The 21,112-nt window shown below is 42.6% G+C and overlaps 1 protein-coding gene across 5 annotated transcripts in view; it reads right to left on the bottom strand.

Annotated features, from left to right (window-relative positions):
* Positions 1-11,649, bottom strand: part of ADRA1A (adrenoceptor alpha 1A) — a 105,202-nt gene extending 93,553 nt beyond the window's left edge. The window contains exons 1-2 of one of the 5 annotated variants that reach the window (XM_025281887.3): positions 11,477-11,649; positions 8,549-10,086 (exon numbers count right to left, since the gene is read on the bottom strand). In XM_025281887.3, coding sequence (XP_025137672.1) covers positions 8,549-9,431 — 883 coding nt within the window. In that variant the 5' untranslated portion in view covers positions 9,432-10,086; positions 11,477-11,649. Of the gene's footprint in view, positions 1-8,548; positions 10,087-10,198; positions 10,476-10,501; positions 11,302-11,321 lie in introns of those variants that run through there. The other 4 variants (XM_025281886.3, XM_025281888.3, XM_025281890.3 and 1 more) reach the window with 4 other exon arrangements.
* Between the last annotated feature and the right edge of the window lie 9,463 nt (positions 11,650-21,112).

Genomic DNA, 21,112 nt, shown 5'->3' on the forward strand with positions numbered 1-21,112 from the left:
AGTCATGTCTGACTCTTAGCCACCCCATGGACTGCAGCCTACTAGGCTCCTCGGTCCATGAGATTTTCCAGGCAAGAGTACTGGAGTGGGGTGCCATTGCCTTCTCCGGTGATGCAGCTAGAGTAACTGAAAAACTGGTCTCTTATCTTAAAGTCAAAGTGGTTCTTAGATTCTCTCCACACCATTATCTCTCTTAAGTCAGCCTTTTCCATAAGAATCAGGGGCCTGTTCTTTTGTACCTGCAGCAAAAAGATGCAATTTCTAACTGGCCTGGGCATCCACAATCATCATTCTATGTCATTATGTGCTGCTGCTGCTGCTGCTGCTAAGTCACTTCAGTCGTGTCCAACTCTGTGTGACCCCATAGATGGCAGCCCACCAGGCTCCCCCATCCCTGGGATTCTCCAGTCAAGAACACTGGAGTGGGTTGCCATTTCCTTTTCCAATGCATGAAAGTGAAAAGTGAAAGAGAAGTTGCTCAGTCATGTCCGACTCTTCGCGATCCCATGGACTGCAGCCCACCAGGCTCCTCTGTCCATGGGATTTTCCAGGCAAGAGTATTGGAGTGGGGTGCCATCGCCTTCTCCGATGTCATTATGTGCACTCACCCCTTTTTCTTGCTACTTTTCACACATCATCATCTGAAACTTGCTATGTATTGTGCAGATTTTCAGCTCCACTAGGGCAAGGATTTGTCTTTATCTCCAGGGATTCTCTAGCTACCTGGCACATAGGAGATGCTCAATGAAATTTTGCTGAATGAATAAATGACTATGCCTCACTGCTTCCACCTGGTAATCATCTTGCCTGCATTGCCTTCTCCTGGACACTGCATCTTAAAACATTCTCTCTCCTTACCATGTGCTGTCTTTTTTAAAAAACATCTATAAACTTTTTCAAAATAAGTTATTTTTTAATTGGCCGTACCATGTGGCATGTGAGATCTTAGTTCCCCGACCAGGAATCAAACCCACAGACTCTACAGTGGAAGCATGGCATCTTAACCAGTGGACTTCCAGGGAAGTTGCTGTACTGTCTTTTTTTTATTTTAAAATAATTCTCAAATAGTAATGTCCATCTGAAGCACAGCTCAGCCAGTGCTGTCTCCTTTCATTCAGAGATAATGGCAATGGCTCAGTGCAATAATAATACTTATTTTGAATGTAAATAAGATGTGTTCAGAGTTCTGATGCGTATAACCAAGTGTTCAATAAATGCTTCCCCCCTCATCCCCTTCTTTCTGATGCTTTCTTTTGCCCAGACCTCCAAAGGCATCCACTCTTCATGGCAACATCCCACATCAACATATGTCAGTAATGATCCATGAAACATATGAATTCAGATAAGATGAACATTTATTGCCATTTGCTCAGTGCTAGGTGCTATATTAGGCAGCTGACCCATATAACATTCTGTATTTTATGAAAAAAGAAAGCCTAGGTTGAAATCTCAGGTCAATACTTTCTCCATCCAGCACACTGCCTTTGGTACCAGTTGGCTCTAGACAAAAGAATGTAATAGGCAAAGATGAAACACACACTCCAGGTGCCAAGGTTCCTTGAGGCACAGTTTATACCCTTCCTTCTTTCATATGTTGAAGGCTGCTGCTGCTGCTAAGTCACTTCAGTCATGTCTGACTCTGTGCGATCCCATAGAAAGAAGCCCACCAGGTTCCCCCGTCCCTGGGATTCTCCAGGCAAGAACACTGGAGTGGGTTGTCATTTCCTTCTCCAATGCATGAAAGTGAAAAGTGAAAGTTAAGTCACTCAGTCGTGTCCAACTCTTTGCGACCCCATGGACTGCAGCCTACCAGGCTCCTCCATCCATGGGATTTTCCAGGCAAGAGTACTGGAATGGGGTGCCATCGCCTTCTCTGATGTTGAAGGCTAACAGCTTCAAATTCTTTTTATTTAGCTTCATGATCAAAACTTGTTTTCTAAGAACATTCACTCACTCTAGGACTTCCCTGGTGGTTCGGTGGCTAGGAATCCGCCTGCCAATGCATGGGACATGGGTTCAATCCCTGGTCCACAAAGATCCCTCATGCCTTGGAGCAACTGAGCCCTTGCTCTAGACCCCACGAGCTGCAACTACTGAAGACCGTGTGCCCTAGAGCCCATGCTCCACAACAAGAGAAGCCAATGCAAAGGGAAGCCCGCTTACTGGAACTAGAGAAAGCCCCTGCACAGCAGAAAAGACCAAGCACAACCAAAAATAATAAAAATAAATAAGCAAAAATAAAATTTAAAAAATTCACTCTCAGGTATAAATGACTAATCATTACGTCAAGTGTAATCTCCCTCCCCTGAAGGGGTTCTCAATTTCAGGCAAATATTTAGGATATGGGAAGAAGACAAGGCTAGCAAGACTTAGACTTGAAGGCAGAAAAGTCAGATTTCTACCTGTAATCAGGCTATTCAGCCCAGCAACCAACCCAGCCCTGGTGGGGAAGAACTGGGGAGAGAGTGAAGTGTGGAATCCATGGGGAGACAGAACCTTCTCACAAATCCAGAGGGGCCTTCAGCAATGAGATGGGAGGCCCCCCTCACCTGATTATCCTGGCTTGGTTCCTGCCCACATGGGTGCTTCACCCTCAGCTTTGCACAGTACATCCACCCCTGCTTTGGTTTTAGTTTCTAAGCCCTCTGTCCTCTGGCAGCTGAGGGCAAACCCATAAGCTCTCTTCCCAAGAGACTACTTGTCCTACTTAAGAGCTCATGTCCCTTGGGTATAATAATATAATGGCATATTTATTCTTCTCTCCACATTTTGCATGAAAAATGTACTTAAGATAGTTACTAAAAACAAACAATGTCTCACTGATGGCTCACGAGATGCAGTGCAGTCTTCAAGTCCCTGATTAGTCAACTGCGAGACATCTAGATGCTTCTGTAGTGATTTCCAGACATCGTTCACTATTCTATTCTTTAGCATTTCTAATATCACTTTGAGGACCAATCTCATAGATTTGTGATCATTGTTTTCAATTTGTCTCCTTAACTAGACTGTGAGACCCTTGAGGGCAGAGTCTGTGCTTTGGTCAACTTTTTGTTCTAACACAGTGCCTGGCACTTATTATACAGCCAATCACTTTGGGAAGAGACAATGTCTTATTTGTTTGGTGTCAAAAAGAAACTGTGGACCATAGATTTGGTAGGTTTGGTGATCTTGTGCCCATTTTCGGTTATTCCCTGGTGGCTCAGAGGTTAAAGCGTCTGCCTGCAATGCAGGAGATGTGGGTTCGATTCCTGGTTTGGGAAGGTCCCCTGGAGAAGGAAATGGCAACCCACTCCAGTATTCTTGCCTGGAGAATCCTATGGACGGAGGAGTGCCCATTTTCACTTCAACATTACCAGCTTCCCAAGACAGCAGATCCACAAGAGAAGCTCTGATAAGACCAGAGTCTCCTTTCCCCTAGATGGACTCAAGATCCAGTCTATCATGCTCATCTTCTTGGATAGCTAAGCCACCACTGGAAGTCCCAAACTCCCAGTCACCCATCCTTATCTGAGCTGTTCCCACCATGTGGCTCTGTATGACCCCTAATCCAATCTAGGAGCCTCAGGAGATGTGGTTCGATCCTTGGGTCGAGAAGATCCCCTGAAAGAGGAAATGTCAACTCACTCCAGTATTCTTTCCTGGATGATCCCATGGACAGAGGAGCCTAATGGGCCACAGTCTACGGGGTCACAAAGCGTCAGACATGACTGAGTGAGCACACAAACAGCACAATCTGATCTAGCCTATGTTCCTTCACAGTCTCCCCTTCTTTACTTCAGCCCCTAGATATAATCAGTCACCAGCAACATTCCCTATCATTCCCAGCCTCGTAGCTGTGAGAGACCAGCATTCAGCCTTCTTGATTGGTCTTCCTTTAAATATATGACCTTAAGTCTCAAACATGTCCTCAGGACCTACTGGCAACTCTAGAAAATTTCCATAATCTATTTACTCTCTCACCTCAAAGACTGATCTTTCACATTTTCTTTTACTCCTCAAACTACCATCACTTCCTATTCCTTCCTCACTCTTAGTTGATGATCTTAATTATTTTTTTTCTTTCCAACTCAATTTATTGAAAATAGGGAATAGAGATGCCACAGGACATTTTCATAAACACTTAGATATTTGGTTCACTTCTTTTTAATGATGAGCAGAATTATACAGAAGGGAACCCAAAGCAAGAGAAATTAAGCTGATGTGTACTTTTATCTGACTACAATTTGCTCCTGATGTATAAAGCAAGCCAGGCTGAAGCCATCAGCATTATCTATATCTAAAATTTAACTCTAACAATGATGCTGTTTGCTTGGTAGGAACATTTGCTTTTTAAAAACGAATGTTTTCTATTCTCTTAGTCATTCTGAAATTAAAATCAGCTTAGTTTTAAAAATACATAAATTTCATCAAATTTTGAGATGACCATGAGTCTTATTTCATGGAGAACATGCATGTATTTGGAAGTGATCTTGACCTTTCCCCTCCTTACCTACTGCCTCTGTGCCCATACACTCTGGCTTCCCCATCATTTTCAAACCCTCTTGTCTCCTCCCTTACCTGTACCATCAAGATCTCTCTAGGCCATCATTTCCATCAGAAAATAAACATGATATCCTATCTCCCACCTTTGAAAATTTTCTCTAGATCCTTATAGCTACACTGCCTTTCCCTGTCCCACAGTCTAGCAAAACCCTTTCACTTCACCTTTCAGTCTCTCAAAAAAGTGCACAATCAGGCTTTCGTCTCCATCACTCCACTGAAACTACTGTCCTCAAAGAAAGTGTTAGTTGCTCAGTTATGTCCAACTCTTTGCGACCCAAGGGACTGTAGCCTGCCAGGCTCCTCTGTCCATGGGATTCTCCAGGCAAGAATACTGGAGTGGGTTGCCATTTCCTTCAGGACTTTCTCATATCACCAAAGACCTCTACAAGGCCAAGTCCATGGTGGATTCCCAGTCCTCCTCTGACTTGGTCTAGCAACTGCATGTGACAGCTGATGACTCCCGCCTTCATGAAACATCTCCATTTAGTTTCTGGGACATCACCTTCTTCTACCTCCCTGGCCACTCCTTCTCAGTTTCTTTTGCTGATCATTTCTCTTCCTTTTCCTGACCCTCAAATATCAGGATCCAAGGCTCAGTCTTCATCTCTTGTTCCTCTCCACACTTTCTCACTTGCATATCTTTCCATTTCTGTGGAAATATGTGGATGTGTCCCAAGTTTATATCATAAACTTGGATAAACATAAACAGCTTGCCCTCTTAGCTCCAAATACATGCATGTAACTGCCTACTTGACATATCTACTCATACATCTAATAGACACTTCTCAGCATGGACTGTATAAAATAAGCACTGTGCTTCATATTCCTGCCAGCCCCTTACTACCTCCATCATTCTTTAGTTTCTCCAGTCTCAGGAAATACTACTATTTACACAGTTGTTAGGGCCTAAAACCCAAAAGTTATCTCTACTCCTCTCTTTTTTTATATGCTATGTCCAAACTTGTCAGTTCTACCTCTGAAATAAGTGCCTATTGGGAGTACGTCAAGGCTGTATATTGTCACCCTGCTTATTTAACTTATATGCAGTGTACATCATGAGAAACCCTGGGCTGGAAGAAGCACAAGCTGGAATCAAGATTGCTGGGAGAAATATCAATAACCTCAGATATGCAAATGACACCACCCTTATGGCAGAAAATAAAGAAGAACTAAAGAGCCTCTTGATGAAAGAGGAGAGTGAAAAAGTTGGCTTAAAGCTCAACATTTAGAAAACTAAGATCATGGCATCTGGTCCCGTCGCTTCATGGCAAATAGATGGGGAAACAGTGGAAACAGTGGTTGACTTTATTTTTTTAAGCTCCCAAATCACTGCAGATGGTGATTGCAGCCATGAAATTAAAAGACACTTACTCTTTGGAAGGAAAGTTATGACCAACCTAGACAACATATTAAAAAAGCAGAGACATTACTTTGTCAACAAAGGTCCGTCTAGTCAAGGCTATGGTTTTTCCAATAGTCATGTATGGATGTGAGAGTTGAACTATAAAGAAAGCTGAGCACTGAAGAATTGATGCTTTTGAACTGTGGTGTTGGAGAAGACTCTTGAGAGTCCCTTGCACTGCAAGGATATCCAACCAGTCCATTCTAAAGGAGATCAGTCCTGGATGTTCATTGGAAGGACTGATGTTGAAGCTGAAACTCCAATACTTTGGCCACCTGATGCAAAGAGCTGATTCATTTGAAAAGACCCTGATGCTGGGAAAGATTGAGGGCAGGAGGAGAAGGGGAAGACAGAGGATGAGATGGTTGAATGGCATCACTGACTCAATGGACATGAGTTTGGGAGTTGGTGATGGACAGGGAGGCCTGGTGTGCTGCGGTTCATGGGGTTGAAAAGAGTCGGATATGACTGACCAATTGAACTGAACTGGGATCACTTTGAACCACGCCCACCTGTCTTACCTGAGTACAGGGCTTCCCCACTTTTCCCCCCTTGATATCTCCAACAGTCTCCTAAGTGGTCTCCCTGTTTCAACTCTTATCTAGGAAACAGCCCTCACTCCTCCCAGTAGCCAGAACCATCCTTTAAAAATATAAGACCAGCCACTCACATGCTAAAGCCCCTCTGATTGGATGACTTCCCATCACAATTAGAATAATATGCAAATTCTACTTTGGCCTAAAAGACAAGTCAGGTTCCTTGCCAGCTCTGCACTGGGTATTGACTCTGCCCAGAAAACTCTTCCTCCTAGAATTTGCAAAGCTTGCTCCTCACTTCAGTCAGGTCTCTGCTCAAATATCACCTCTTCAGAGAGGACTTTCCATGCCATTCACCACATTGTCATCCCAGTCTCTATCTTATTATCCTGTTTACTTTTAAAAGGGTGCTTGTTAATCCTTGACTTTTAAAGGTATATTTATTTGTTTTTGTCTATTTCCCCCCAAAGATTGCAAACATCTCAGTGCAAGGACTTTTCTGCCTTGTTCACCCTAAGTGTCTAGAACAAGTGCTTAATAAATACAATACTTGACAGGTGAACAGATGCATAACTAAATGTGCAAACTTCAAGAGGAAGGGATGGGATGCAGACGATAGGTAAGGAGGTAGTGGCTCAGGTAAAGAAGGTTGTATAAATACAATCAAAGCTGTGATGTCATTCTAGAAGCAGAGAATGCAATAATGATGAAAGGCCAGGGAATGGACTTGGAAGGGCCTCTCAAGCAGCTGTGTTGGGTAGAAATTTCTGCAATGATGGAAATACTCTATATCTCTGCTGTTCAAAGCAGTAGCCGCTGGCCACGTGTGGCTGCCGAACACTTGAAATGGTCCAGTGGGACTAAGCAACTGAATACTAATTTTCTTTAATTTTAACTTACATTCAATAGACACATGGGGCTAGCGGTTATGACAGTAGACAGCAAAGCTTTAGAACCTGAAGAATTCCTTCCCCTGACTTGTGATTTTGGAATAATAACATATACCTCACTTAGTTACTGAGAGGACTAATGATATCAAATTGTCAATGTCTGAAACATAATTAGTCTTCAAAAAATAATAGTGGCAATGACCACTTGGTATTGCCAATAAAAGGACTTTCAGTACATGCCATGTAAATTGACCCTAAAGTACATAAAGACTTTTATGACTTTTTATTGTAATTTTTTGTTTGCTTGAGCTAGTGGATAACCAATGTATGTGGGTCTACATTTGAGCTCACAAACTAAAAATAGTAAACAACCATTCTGGGTTGTCAGGAAGGCCTTCCAGAGGTAAATGATGAATCCAAGTGCATCAGCTTGCTGACATTTATAATGAACTAATTAGTTTTGACAACAGCTCATTCAGCATTTGTGAAAATTGGATCTGTAACATTACTGTTTGCTTTAATACTTAGCATTAAAATAAAGAGGAATGTATTTACTTATTGGAAACAGTATATTGAATTCTTTAAAGGTTAAACTGTTTTGGAGATATATTTTTTTCTTGCCAGGAGCTCGTTATAGTTTCTTCCACACAGAATCCAGAAAACAAAATGAACACAGATATAGAACATAAGCAGACCATTTTCACTAACCCTTAGGAATAATCTAATCTAATAATCAAATTGCACAAGTTTGTTCAGGATAAGCATCGTGCTTATTTTTAGGCCAAGAGAATTTGCAGTCCACAGCAGCAGAGATGAAAGTGACATTCCATTGCCCCTGCCTAAGTGCCTGGTGGAGGAGACTCAGAGACTTGAAATCCAAGGATGGATGTTTTTAAGTTAAACACAGGCTTAAAAGCATTAACAGAAGTTGATATTCTTATTAAGAAGACCAATTAATCTGCATCAGTGGGAAACCACTTTGCAGTAGTCGAAAAAGTACCCTAGGACTGAATATAAGTGAGATTGGAGCAGAAAGGGAATGAAAATTTACTTTTCTACAGGGAAGTCTTTCCTAACTGCCCTCCTAGCGTTGCCGTTTGAAACGCAGATCCTTTCTCGTCCACCCATGACTGTGAGTCTAGGACAGCAGAAGGGGAAGAGCTGATGTAAAGACTTACCAATGGGCATCACTAAGAAAAAAGGCAGCCAGCAGAGGACGAAGCAGCCGACCACGATGCCCAGCGTTTTGGCCGCTTTCTTCTCGCGGGAAAATTTGAGCAGTCTCACGGAGAAGTGCGTCTTGTTCTTGGCGCTGGTCACCCCGCTGCCTCCTACCGCGGCGTTTTTGCGATGAATGCGGAGCGTCACCTGCTCCGAGTCTGACTTGTCGGTCTTGAGGCCCGACTTGAGGCCCCGGCTCTCCCTCTTGGCCACCACGTAGACCCGGCAGTACATGACCAGGATGATGGTCAGCGGCACGTAGAAGGAGCCCAGAGCCGAGAAGAGCACGTAGCCCGGCTCCTCGTTGATCTGGCAGATGGTCTCATCCTCCGGGGCCGGCTGCCTCCAGCCGAAGAGGGGCCCGATGGAGATGACCAAAGAGAGCGCCCAGACGCAGAGCAGGGCCATGAGGCCCCTCTTCTGGGTGACGATGGTGGGGTAGCGCAGAGGATAGCTCACGCCGATGTAGCGGTCGATGGAGATGATGCAGAGTCCCATGATGGAAGCCGTGCAGCACAGGACGTCCACCGCCGCCCAGACATTGCAGAAGACCCTGCCGAAGGCCCAGTAGCCCAAGATCTCGAAGATAGCGGAGAAGGGCAGCACCGTGGAAGTGAGGAGAAGGTCGGCCACCGCCAGGTTGACTATGTAGTAGTGTGTGACCGAGTGCAGGTGCCGGTGGCAGGCCACGGAAAGGATCACGAGGATGTTCCCCAGCACCCCGAAAAGGATGAGGCCCCCCAAGATCACCCCGAGCAGAATGGCCTTGGAAATGTTCACCGGTGGCGGCGGGTGGGTGCAGTTGGAGCTGTCGGAGGCATTTCCGGAGAGAAACACCATGGTCCCAGCCCCCCGGGGCCAGGGCCGGCAAAGTCCGGCTCTTGAGGGCCACCCCTCGGCGGGCGAGGAGGAGGGGAGCGAGGGAGCGGGGAGTCAAAAGCTCTCGGCTCCCAGGAGCCTCGTCTGCTGGGGTTGTCTGTGGGTAAGAGAGAACGTGCAGGGAGGAAGCAACCCCGGCCAGCCCGGGAAACCCTCAGTAGGCCACGCAAAGGGGTAGGGCTTTAAAGGCGACATGGCCAGGGGCTCGCGGAGCTGCCAGCCGACCCTCTCCACCCGTAGCGCTGGCCCGGGGCCCCAGCTCCCTCCCTATCCGAGCCTTAGCACGGAACTCTGGGAGACGCGATGCAAAATGCAATCCCAGAGTTATGGGAGTCCCCTTTCCTGCACTGTCCGCTCCGTCCGGGTGAGAAGTTTGAGCATTCTGCACATAATTGGAATTCAAAACTTCAGTCTTCCCCCCCACAAACCACAAGCAAGTACTGGTCTGCCGTCGACTCAAAGGCGGGGACCGTTGGCATCTGGGTGCTTCTCCCCACCCGCAGTTACACTCGGTGTGGCTGGATTCATGATAGATCGCGCAGGCCAAGGGGAAACGAGGATGTGAAATGTTCACCAAGCGCGAGATGGCTGCGGAGCGTAGTTTGCCAGCGTTGTCCTGAAAGAGCGCAAAGAAATGCAGAGTCTAAGCCGGCTGCCGCGGGGAGCGAGGCCGTGCTAGACGCGGGGTCTGACCCGGCCGGGAGTCCCGCGGACTCTGAGATCCCTACCCGTCCTGCCGCAGCCCAGCGCGCGGGAGGGGACCGCGAGCCGTGCCCAACCTCTGGGCACCTGCCCTGGCGCGCTCCTTCTCGCGGCCTCTGGCGGTTTTCAAGGACCGAGGCAAACACACCCCAAGCTCCAGCACGGCCGGCGTGAAATTAAAATCTGAAATTAATTTAAATCTAGCTTGAAATTAAAATCTAGCCCGAGTGGCGCGATTTGAGGCTGAAGGGTATGCCGCGCCAAGCCAAGCTGGTGGAAACCCGGAGGATCTACCCGGTGGCCACTTGCACAGGTTGCTTCGCAGTCACCTGGAGGGGGCGGCCTGGGAGAGGGAGTCGCCGAGACCCGGGGACCGCAGAGGCAATGCCACGCGCACGCTCACGCCAGAGGAATTCACACTTGAGTGTGCGGAGCGCGCCGGTCTGTCGACCAGCCAAGCCAGCCTGAAAGCCGGGTCCGGAGCAAAGCCCTCGGGACACAACGAGGGCTGAACCCGACTCTAGGAAAGGTCCGAGAGTCCTTTCCGAGCCACAGGATCAGGGGTCCCGGAGGACTCGAGCCTCTAGCCACGCCCAGGAGGGCCCTGGGGGTTCCGTGGAGGAGTGGGAGCAGGGAGCATCGCTAAGCCTAAGGGGCTTTGCTGGAGGCAGTCACTGCGGATTTTGTAGGCGTAAAAATCAAGCCGGCGGCCAGGGGACGCCTCGTATTTATTTTCCGAGCCGAGGGCCACCGTCTGCGTAAGAAAGGTAGATTTCCATAGCTGCTAGCGGACCACAAGGACTCCGGTGGGAATGCGGGGGAGTGGGGACCCACTTTGCGGCTGGGCCCCGAGGAGGGATTCCCTCAGCAAAGGCTTCTGTGAAAATCCCAAGTTCTAGAGCTCACAGGTGATAACAGAACGCAAGCAACTGCAGAAACCCGTTTCCCCTTACCGCGGAGAGATAAATACGCTGTTAAAAACACACTTGTTAACTAGGAGATAAGTTTCCAGAATACAAGAGGGAAACGCGGTGGGGTGGGGAAGAGGGGAGAAAGACGGAGCAGGAGCTTGGGGAAAGTGGGAGTAGGGTCTCGCCTGGAGGCCCCGGGAGGTTTGCCCTCACCCGCCCGGCCCTGCAGCGCACTCACCTGGAGCGCGGATGCAGAGCCACTGGTGCGCGCGCGCCGCGAGAAGTGGAGCGGCCCGCGGTCCCCCGAGCAACTCCGCCGCCTCCTCCCTGCGGGGAGAGGGGACTGTCTCTCCCACCAAACAGTTCCCGGTCGTTTTGCACCCGCTGACTCACCCCTCTACCAGAGACGTCTTTAAGATCCTGGCTCACAGACGCTTTACCTGGAAATTTTAACAATAAAGAAAACAGAAAAAGAAAAAAAAAATACAGTCAAGCAATAACTCCACCTTCGCCCTTTTAATATTCAGCTCCCCTACATCAGCAAAGACTGGCAAGGAACTTTGCGGCTCTCGCTGACGTAACACAGTCAGTAGCCCCAGCTAGTACCGTAATCTCCTGCTGTTACCGTATTACTCGGCGGTAATAGGCCCTATGCGCCCACTAAATTTTGTTTTGTTTTGTTTTTTAATTTTTGGCTTTTGCCTTTTTACTTTGAGTGAATTAGGTTCTCGCTTTACTTTAAGAAAGTGTGTGAGAGGAGAGGAGGAAGCGGGGAGAAGGAATTTTTTTATTTGTAGTAAATAACTTCTTTACATGCTCTGATTTTAAAAATAAAGAAAAATAGACATTTGCCAGACAAGTATTACAGTGCGTATGATGTGTTCAAAGAAATGCCCAGTAGATTTACTTTTGAACAGCTTGATTCAATTAGCGCTTGGACTAGGTTCTATTAAAATAGAAAAGAAGCATATTGTTATGCCAAATATGCAGGTGAATTATATTATTTGCAGATGTTTTAAGAAGAATGTAAAATCAGATAAATTTCAATAAATCTGATTGCAATAAAATTATAATTCCAGAAGAATAAAGTGAGCATATCTAAACCTTTTGAAATATGATTCACTTCTCATTTCTGCAGACAAATGGATTAAGAAAGCATGTTGGTTCCACTGCAGTTTCTTACACAGCTTAGTGTTTTTAAAGTGCCATTTATTATTTTCCAGTTTCCATAAGAAAATATATCCTTTAAAAGAGTGCTGTCGTCTAGTCACTAAGTGGTGTCTGACTCTTTTGTCACTCCATGGACTGTAGCCTGACAGGCTATTCTGTCCATAGGATTTCCCAGGCAAGAGTGCCGGAGTGGGTTGCTATTTCCTCCTCCAAGGAGGGATCTTCCTGACTCAGGAATCAAATCCGTGTCTCTTGTGTCTCCTGTATTGGCAGGCGGATTCTTTACCACTGGTGTTACCTGGGAAGTGTGCCCGCCCCCTCCACCGCCCCCCCCCCCCCCCCCCCCACAAAAGAGTATTACTTCTCTTTAATTTTCTTAATGAATGAATAATTAGAGTTCAAATAGTTGGCATTGCCAGTCTTATTTACTTTTTTTTTTTTTTTGATAAATCCCATGTGCTTTTTACCTTACAGTTGAATAAAGTGTTTTGGAATATTGGGGAAATGCCAGAATTTTCTCCATTCTTGATTCCCATCTCCTAAGTCCCCTCCTTTCATTTTTATTGATTCAGGCAAAACACTCTGTTTGTAAAATATGGTAGGTTCTGTTAAATCTAGTAACAGAGAGCTAAGTACTTGAATTCCCTCCCCTTAACAGAAGTTTATTATTACCTTTTTCAAGGGAAATGTTTGGAAGACTTTTATCATAGCAGTATACCTCAAAATATCTCATAGAAATGCCCTCAGGAAGATCAGGGGAGGAGGAAGCAGGGAGAAGGGATTTTTTTTGCTTCATCCGAGACCTAGTGTATAGATGACCTCTTTCTTAAAAACAATGCCATTCTACCCCCACATCTATAGGAGTGGTACCGACACTTATCTGGAGAAGGAAATGGCAACCCACTCCAATATTCTTGCCTGGAGAATCCCATGGACAGAGGAGCCTGGCAGGCTAAAAGTCCATGAGGTCGCAGAGTTGGACACAACTTAGAGGCTGAACAACAACAACAAACAACAACTGACACTTGTCACGTTTCATTAGACTTTAATACTATTTGATTAATTTTTTGACTTGACTTTAATATTATTTTAAAAATAAATACACAAATGGCTTTATTATTCATAAACTGAATTCTATGTTGAAGGAGAAGCAGACATGAGAGGAGGCAGGAAATCTGGGTTTGCTCTCATCCTTAAGCCACTTGCTCTCTGAGATGTAGTCCCCTGGGTTGGAAAGGCTGTATCAGTTCCCTGAGACTCCTACATCTTATCATCCAATATGTATACAATGTCTGTTCTTCAGAAATCCCGCCCACCAGAGGACTATATTATCGTTTAGTTTCTTATCCATTAACCTTTTAGCATGAATGCAAGCTTTCTGGTAAGATCTGTTCCATGGTAGATAGGGAAATAGTGTAATCAAGAAGAGCAAGTAAAAATCGCTCAACTCTGCAGGGTCAAAATGTACAAGACTTTGCAACTCTCAATCTCCCATCCCTAACTAACAAGCATACTCACAATCCCAGCTCCCTCAACCAAGTAACCCGTGCCAGCTCTTTATTTCCAGCTTGGCCCCCGGATGGTGCCAGGTAGGTCTTTCAAATCTGCTTCTAAACCTGTGAACATCAACATTTGCTAAACTATCAGAACCAATCTTTCCGTAGCTAATCACAGAGTTGCTAAGAGGAAACTATTCATCTCCTTAAAAAATGGTTGACGTGGATGCCCCAGAAGATGTTCAGTGAGATCCAGGAGAAGGTGCAGTGAGGTCAGAGTAGGCTGTGGAGTGATAAAGGTCTGTTCCTGCCCTCCTGTGAGACCAGGATGAAACTCACTCTCACTTTTTCACTCTGGAGACAGTTAAGAAAGATTGGAAAACAGATCAGGGAAAACTGCTATTTGCTTACAGGAAATCTGTAAGTACAGGAATATCAGGACGTCGCAATAGTGCATTCGGCTGCCTCAGGATCAATAATGTGCAGAATATCCAGAAAAAAAAATCTCCTGGAAAATCTTCACATATGCTGTGGGCTGAAGCCTTCATTCCTATGCAAGAGTGGTAAACAGTGCACGATGACTTCTGCTTTTCTTTTCCTTTCAGAACTTCCACAGGAATTCCTCTCATTGGTAGATTATAACCCCAAATCTGGCTGGCAGAGATTCTTCCATCCATTGGAATGCAGAAAGGAACATAGAGAAGGGAAAATAATTCTAAGTGGCTGATGGGTAATTTGGTGTAATGTCCATGGGTATTTTTATAGTGGTGTTTCCCCTTTTGTCTTATTGGTTTGTAAGTACGCTTTACATATTATGGCAGCCATGAAAATGTGCTATCAAGATCTCTTGATGCATAATTGACTGACAGTCCCACATTTTGTCCTTCTGGATCCATCCCTCTGCTCATGTTATACTTCCTACAGGCTACTCCCAACCAATGGCTAAGCATGGAAGAGGTTCTAATGCAGGCCTGTTACTATAAGACCTGGGATTTCCTGAATGGGGGACTTTGTCTCATGTGCTCCTCATTAGCTGGCCAAAACTTTCTTCTAACTGTGCAACAGTCTAATATATTTCTTTCCCAGTACTTCTTCCTTCCTCTCTTCTTCACAGGATTTTGACTTAGATCATAGTTTGAAGGCTCTCTTTCTCCAACTTTCCCTTTTTCCTTCACAGGAATTTCCCCCTTATCTCTTTTGCATGATTAATTGTCTCCGTGTCTATTTCAGTTCAGTTCAGTTCAGTCACTCAGTCATGTCTGACTCTTTGCAAGCCCATGAATCACAGCACACCAGGCCTCCCTGTCCATCACCAACTTCCGGAGTTTACCCAAACTCATGTCCATCTAGTCAGTGATGCCATCCAGCCATCTCATCCTCTGTCATCCCCTTCTCCTCCTGCCCCCAATCCCTCCCAGCATCAGGGTCTTTTACAATGAGTCAACTCTTTGCATGAGGTGGCCAAAGTATTGGAGTTTCAGCTTCAGCATCAGTCCTTAATACCTAGGACTGATCTCCTTTAGGATGAACTGGTTGGATCTCTTTGCAGTCCAAGGGACTCTCAAGAGTCTTCTCCAACACCACAGTTCAAAAGCATCAATTCTTTGGTGCTCAGCTTTCTTCACAGTCCAACATTTCTGCTTTATTGACTATGCCAAAGCCTTCGACTGTGTGGATCACAATAAACTGTGGAAAATTCTGAAAGAGATGGGAATACCAGACCACCTGACCTGCCTCTTGAGAAACCTATATGAAGGTCAGGAAGCAACAGTTAGAACTGGACATGGAATAACAGACTGGTTCCAAATAGGAAAAGGAGTACGTCAAGGCTGTATATTGTCACCCTGCTTATTTAACTTATATGCAGAGTACATCATGAGAAACCCTGGGCTGGAAGAAGCAAAAGCTGGAATCAAGATTGTTGAGAGAAATATCAATAGCCTCAGATATGTGGATGACACCACCCTTATGGCAGAAAGTGAAGAGGAACTAAAAAGCCTCTTGATGAAAGTGAAAGAGGAGAGTGAAAAAGTTGGCTTAAAGCTCAACATTCAGAAAACAAAGATCATGGCATTTGGTCCCATCACTTCATGGGAAATAGATGGGGAAACAGTGGAAACAGTGTCAGACTTTGTTTTTTTGGACTCCAAAATCACTACAGATGGTGATTGCAGCCATGAAATTCAAAGACGCTTACTCCTTGGAAGGAAAGTTATGACCAACCTAGATAGCATATTCAAGAGCAGAGACATTACTTTACCAACAAAGGTCCGTCTAGTCAAGGCTATGGTTTTTCCTGTGGTCATGTATGATGTGAGAGTTGGACTGTGAAGAAAGATGAGCGCCGAAGAATTGATGCTTTTGAACTGTGGTGTCTGTTTACTGGGGTACAAAATTAACATATATATTAAGGATGTCAGCCCTTTGTGATATATGTTGTTATTTCTTCCAGTCATGGATATTTAAAGGAAAACACCTTATGAGTTTATATATACATATGAATTCTTAAATAAAACATAAAGAATAGAATTTTTGAAAAAAATTGACAAATTTCCATCAATATTTAATACTTTGCAGTTTGATAAAAGATACAAAAGGGCAAGATAAAAGTATAAGTTTAATTGGGAGCAAATACTGTAAAATATATAGCACACTAAAATTATTTTCCGGAGTATATACGTTCTACTGTCTAACCTTTGCCGTTTCTGAAAAGTCAGACAAATTTATATTATTTTGTCACTGTAGATAGTATATAGTTTTCGTTTTCTAGCTGATTCACATTGGTCAGCTGATGAAAATGTGACCAGAGGCTTGCAGGAACCTAACCCTGAATTCCCAGGAATGGTTCCATATTCACTAACTCAGTGCTTGCAGTGACTTTTAGAACATAACTATCATGAGTGTGAATAAGCTGTGTATGTCTGTCTGGGAATGTCTGTACACACACACATACCCAGTGTGCATATGCACAGGTATATATAGATAATCCAGAATTTAGAATTGTTATATGCAGGATTACTATGACGAAATACTCCACTATTTCCAAAAGCTAGAAATGTCATTTGAATTTTAATGAGTTCATTGATTTTCAACAAAAATCTTACCAGAATTTTAGTTGTAATTGCAAGAGTTAGATTGTAGAGAATTAACATATTTATAATAGTTCTATTTCTCCTCTTACTCAAAATATATTTTTTAATAATTGAAAAAAAAATTTCATAAGCATCTGGCCTGACTTTGGTTAGTAATTTTTAGATAACTTATATTTCTTGGTTCTATTATAAATAGTGTCTTTTCCTTATTTGATTTGCCGATATATGGAAATGGCCTTAACTTTTGTACACTGATCTTATGTACTGAATTTCTTTTCTTTCTTTTTCCTTTCAAAAATTAATATTGATTTTTTAAATTTCTGCATCATCTTGGATTTCCTACAAAGACAATTATCTATATTTAGTTAACAATTTTGTGTCTTTCTTTCAAATGCTTATACCTCTTCTTACTACTTTTATATTTAATTATAGCCCCAGTATAATGTTGAATTTTAGGGATAATTATAAACATTCTTGCCTTAATCCTTACTTTAATGGGAATGCTTCTAGACTTCCAATAGTTAGGATGATGTTTGTATATCTTTTGCTAATAATTTGTTAAATTGGTTCCCATCTGTTTTTAATTTGCTAAGTGGCTTTTTAAAATTCTTCTCACTTTTAAGGTTTTATGATTTTTCACTTTTAATTTATTAATATGGTGAATTACATAGATTGATTTTTATATTGAATATTTTTATGCTCTTAATTTATGAGTACTACTTAGTCCTAATATAATATTTTCTTTTATATACTTTAAATTCCATTTTTTGGTAATTTATTCATAATTTTTCCTAGTGCTATTTACCAGTAAGATTGGACTATGATTTTCTTTTTTACTATTTTATCTATTCTTCTTTGAAATTATAATTGTACTCACCAAAAAAATGATATCTGGCTCTCCCTCTTTTTCTGTTCTCTGGGACAGTATATATAAATTAGAAAATCTGTTATTTGAAGATTGTGTGAATTCAAGTACATTTTTATTTCATATTTACTATTGAAAGATTGTTTTATTGGTGATAAAATTCTAAGTTAACATTGATTTTCTCTTTAGTATTTAGAAGATTAATTCTTTTATGCTATTGCTCATTTTTTGCTGCTGATAATTTTGCCATCAGTCTAACTGGCATTTGTGTGTAATCTTTTATCTCCCTAGTAGTTTTTATTTTTACCTTTTATGTTCTGCATTTTCATAAAAATGTGAATTTGTTTCCATTCTGTTGAGTAGTATGGTGTCTTTTCAGAGTGATTATTTCTGAACAATTTCCATCTGTCATTCTTCATTTAAACTTTAAAAATTGAAATAAAACACAGATGCAGAAAAGTGCACCGACTGTAAATGTGCAACTTGATGGATTATCACAATCACCCAGATTTTGAACAAGAACACTTCCAATTGCTCACAGTCTCTTTCATAGGTAATTACATTCTTCCCTAAAGGTAATCACTATCTCAATGTCTAACTTTATTCTTATGTCTATTTTTGAATTTTATTTAAATCATACAATATATATTCAATCATGTCTAGCTTCTTTAGTTCAGGATTACATTTATGGCATTCAATCATGCTTTTCATATACATCATATGGATCATTTATTGATGCTGCTTTATATTAATAGTATTTAAGTGTATAAATAAGCCAATATTTTATTATCTTTTCTTTGTGTGCTGTTCAACTAGTATCAATAATCTTGCAATGAACTTCGTGTGAAGATTTTTGGTGCACATGGCCAGAATTTCCATTGGATATATTTCCTAGAAATGGAATTACTGGATCTTAGGGCAAAGTATAAATTATAGATGTTCTACTTTAGTATATATTGACACATACTTTTGCAAAGTAGTTGTACCAGTTACATTCCTATCAGAGGTACAAGCATGTCTATTGTCAGTCTTCTTAATTTTAACCATCTTGGTGTGTATGTAGAAATAGCTTATTGTGGCTTTAGTTTGCATTTTTCCTGATTACTAATGAATTTGAGAAACTTTTTATATATTTATTGGTTGCCTATCTTTTTTGTGCAGTGTTCAGGTCTGTTTTTGAAATTCCTATTGAGTTATCTGATATTGTTTTCTTATTAGTATTTTTTAAATAAAATTTTCCTTGAGGTATAAAATGTGGAAAAAAAACAACAACCAATAAAATCATTACTGTACAGCTAGCTAGAATACTCACAAAGGAAACATCCTGATTAAGAAATCCATTCTTACCAGAATCCCAGGAGGACCTTTCATGCTCATTCCCAATTATTATCATTTCTTTCCTTCTCAAAATTAACAACTATACTGACTTTTAAGACCAGAGGTTAATTTTGCCTATTTTTTATATTTACATGATTGGAGTCCTAAGCATATATATATATATATGTATGTATATATATTTTTTCATTTAGTATCACTCGTACATTATGAGAGTCCCCTTATTATTGCATATGCTGCTGCTAAGTCGCTTCAGTCGTGTCGGACTCTGTGCAACCCCGTAGACGGCAGCTCACCAGGCTCCCCCGTCCCTGGGATTCTCCAGGCAAGAACACTGGAGTGGGTTGCCATTTCCTTCTCCAATGCATGAAAGTGAAAAGTGAAAGTGAAGTCGCTCAGTCGTGTCTGACTCTTAGCGACCCCATGGACTGCAGCCTACCGGGCTCCTCCATCCATAGAATTTTCCAGGCAAGAGTGCTGGAGTGGGGTGCCATTGCCTTTTCCATTATTGCATATAGCATTAGTTTATTTCCTCTCAAGCTTCTAGACTAGTGCTTGCCAATAAACCTCTGTAACAATGGAAATTTCCATAATGGAAAAGAATACTAAAAAATAAGAATGTATGTGTGTTATAATTGATTCACTTTGCTGTACAGCATTAATTAACACAACAAAGTAAATCAACAATACTTTAATAGAAACACTGTCTAGTTTATATGTGGCACTATTTGGTCACCCTATGCATGTTAGAAGCTTCCCCTGCAAAAGACAGAATTGACCATAACATAGCAAATAAAGTGCCACTTGATGAAAAGAAATACCTTTAAGTCACTGAGAAAATAGTTGGTGACATTTATGAAATCAGGAGGAGAAGATTTATGAGATGGCTGATAAATGTTGAAAGTGTGGTTTGAATATGATGAAGTTGATGCTGCTAGTGAGCTTTGTGGCAGAGTACAGTTCTACAGAGTATGGTGGGTAACAGCAATGATTAAAACACTGAACGTTATTGTCATGAGCTGGGCTCCAAATTCCTTACAGAGATATTTAGCAGGAAAGAAAGTTCCTGCTTCATGGACCTTATAATCTAACAGGAATAAGTGTTTTAGGCAACTATTTATGAGTGATTTTGTTGTCTGGAGGATGGAGCTGAGGAGACAGTTGGGTCAATCGAAAAATGTTGGCAAATGCTCATGTTTTCAAGATGGGACATGGAAGAGGAGCTAGAAACTAATAAAGAGCTGGGAGAATAAAATATCAAAAGTTTGAGGCTTTTTTTTTTTTAAAGTGTGATCTAGAGTCAAATACAAAGAATTGAAAAGAATTATTAAAGATAATCTGTTATACACATTTTATAAATGGACACACTATTTGCTATCACTATTTATGACAGTTTGTTGATATTCTTACATAACTTTTGTTGGGGGAGAAATACCTTAAGAGGTACACGGGTAGAACATAAATTCAGTTTTTGTTTTGTTTGTTGCCAAATTTGGTAACATCTAGTTCAGTTCAGTTCAGTCGCTCAGTCATGTCTGACTCTTTGCGACCCCATGAATCGCAGCACTCCAGGCCTCCCTGTCCATCACCAACTCCTGGAGTTCACTCAGACTCACATCCATCGAGTCAGTGATGCCATCCAGCCATCTCATCCTCTGTCGTCCCCTTCTCCTCCTGCCCCCAATCCCTCCCAGCATCAGAGTCTTTTCCAATGAGTCAACTCTTCGCATGAGGTGGCCAAAGTACTGGAGTTTCAGCTTCAGCATCATTCCCTCCAAAGAAATCCCAGGGCTGATCTCCTTCAGAATGGACTGGTTGGCTGTCCTTGCAGTCCAAGGGACTCTCAAGAGTCTTCTCCAACACCACAGTTCAAAAGCATCAATTCTTCGGTGCTCAGCCTTCTTCACAGTCCAACTCTCACATCCATACATGACCACAGGAAAAACCATAGCCTTACTAGACTAACCTTTGTTGGCAAAGTAATGTCTCTGCTTTTGAATATGCTATCTAGGTTGGTCATAACTTTCCTTCCAAGGAGTAAGTGTCTTTTAATTTCATGGCTGCAATCACT

Source organism: Bubalus bubalis, chromosome 3, assembly GCF_019923935.1.
Source record: "Bubalus bubalis isolate 160015118507 breed Murrah chromosome 3, NDDB_SH_1, whole genome shotgun sequence".
Lineage (NCBI taxonomy): Eukaryota > Metazoa > Chordata > Mammalia > Artiodactyla > Bovidae > Bubalus > Bubalus bubalis.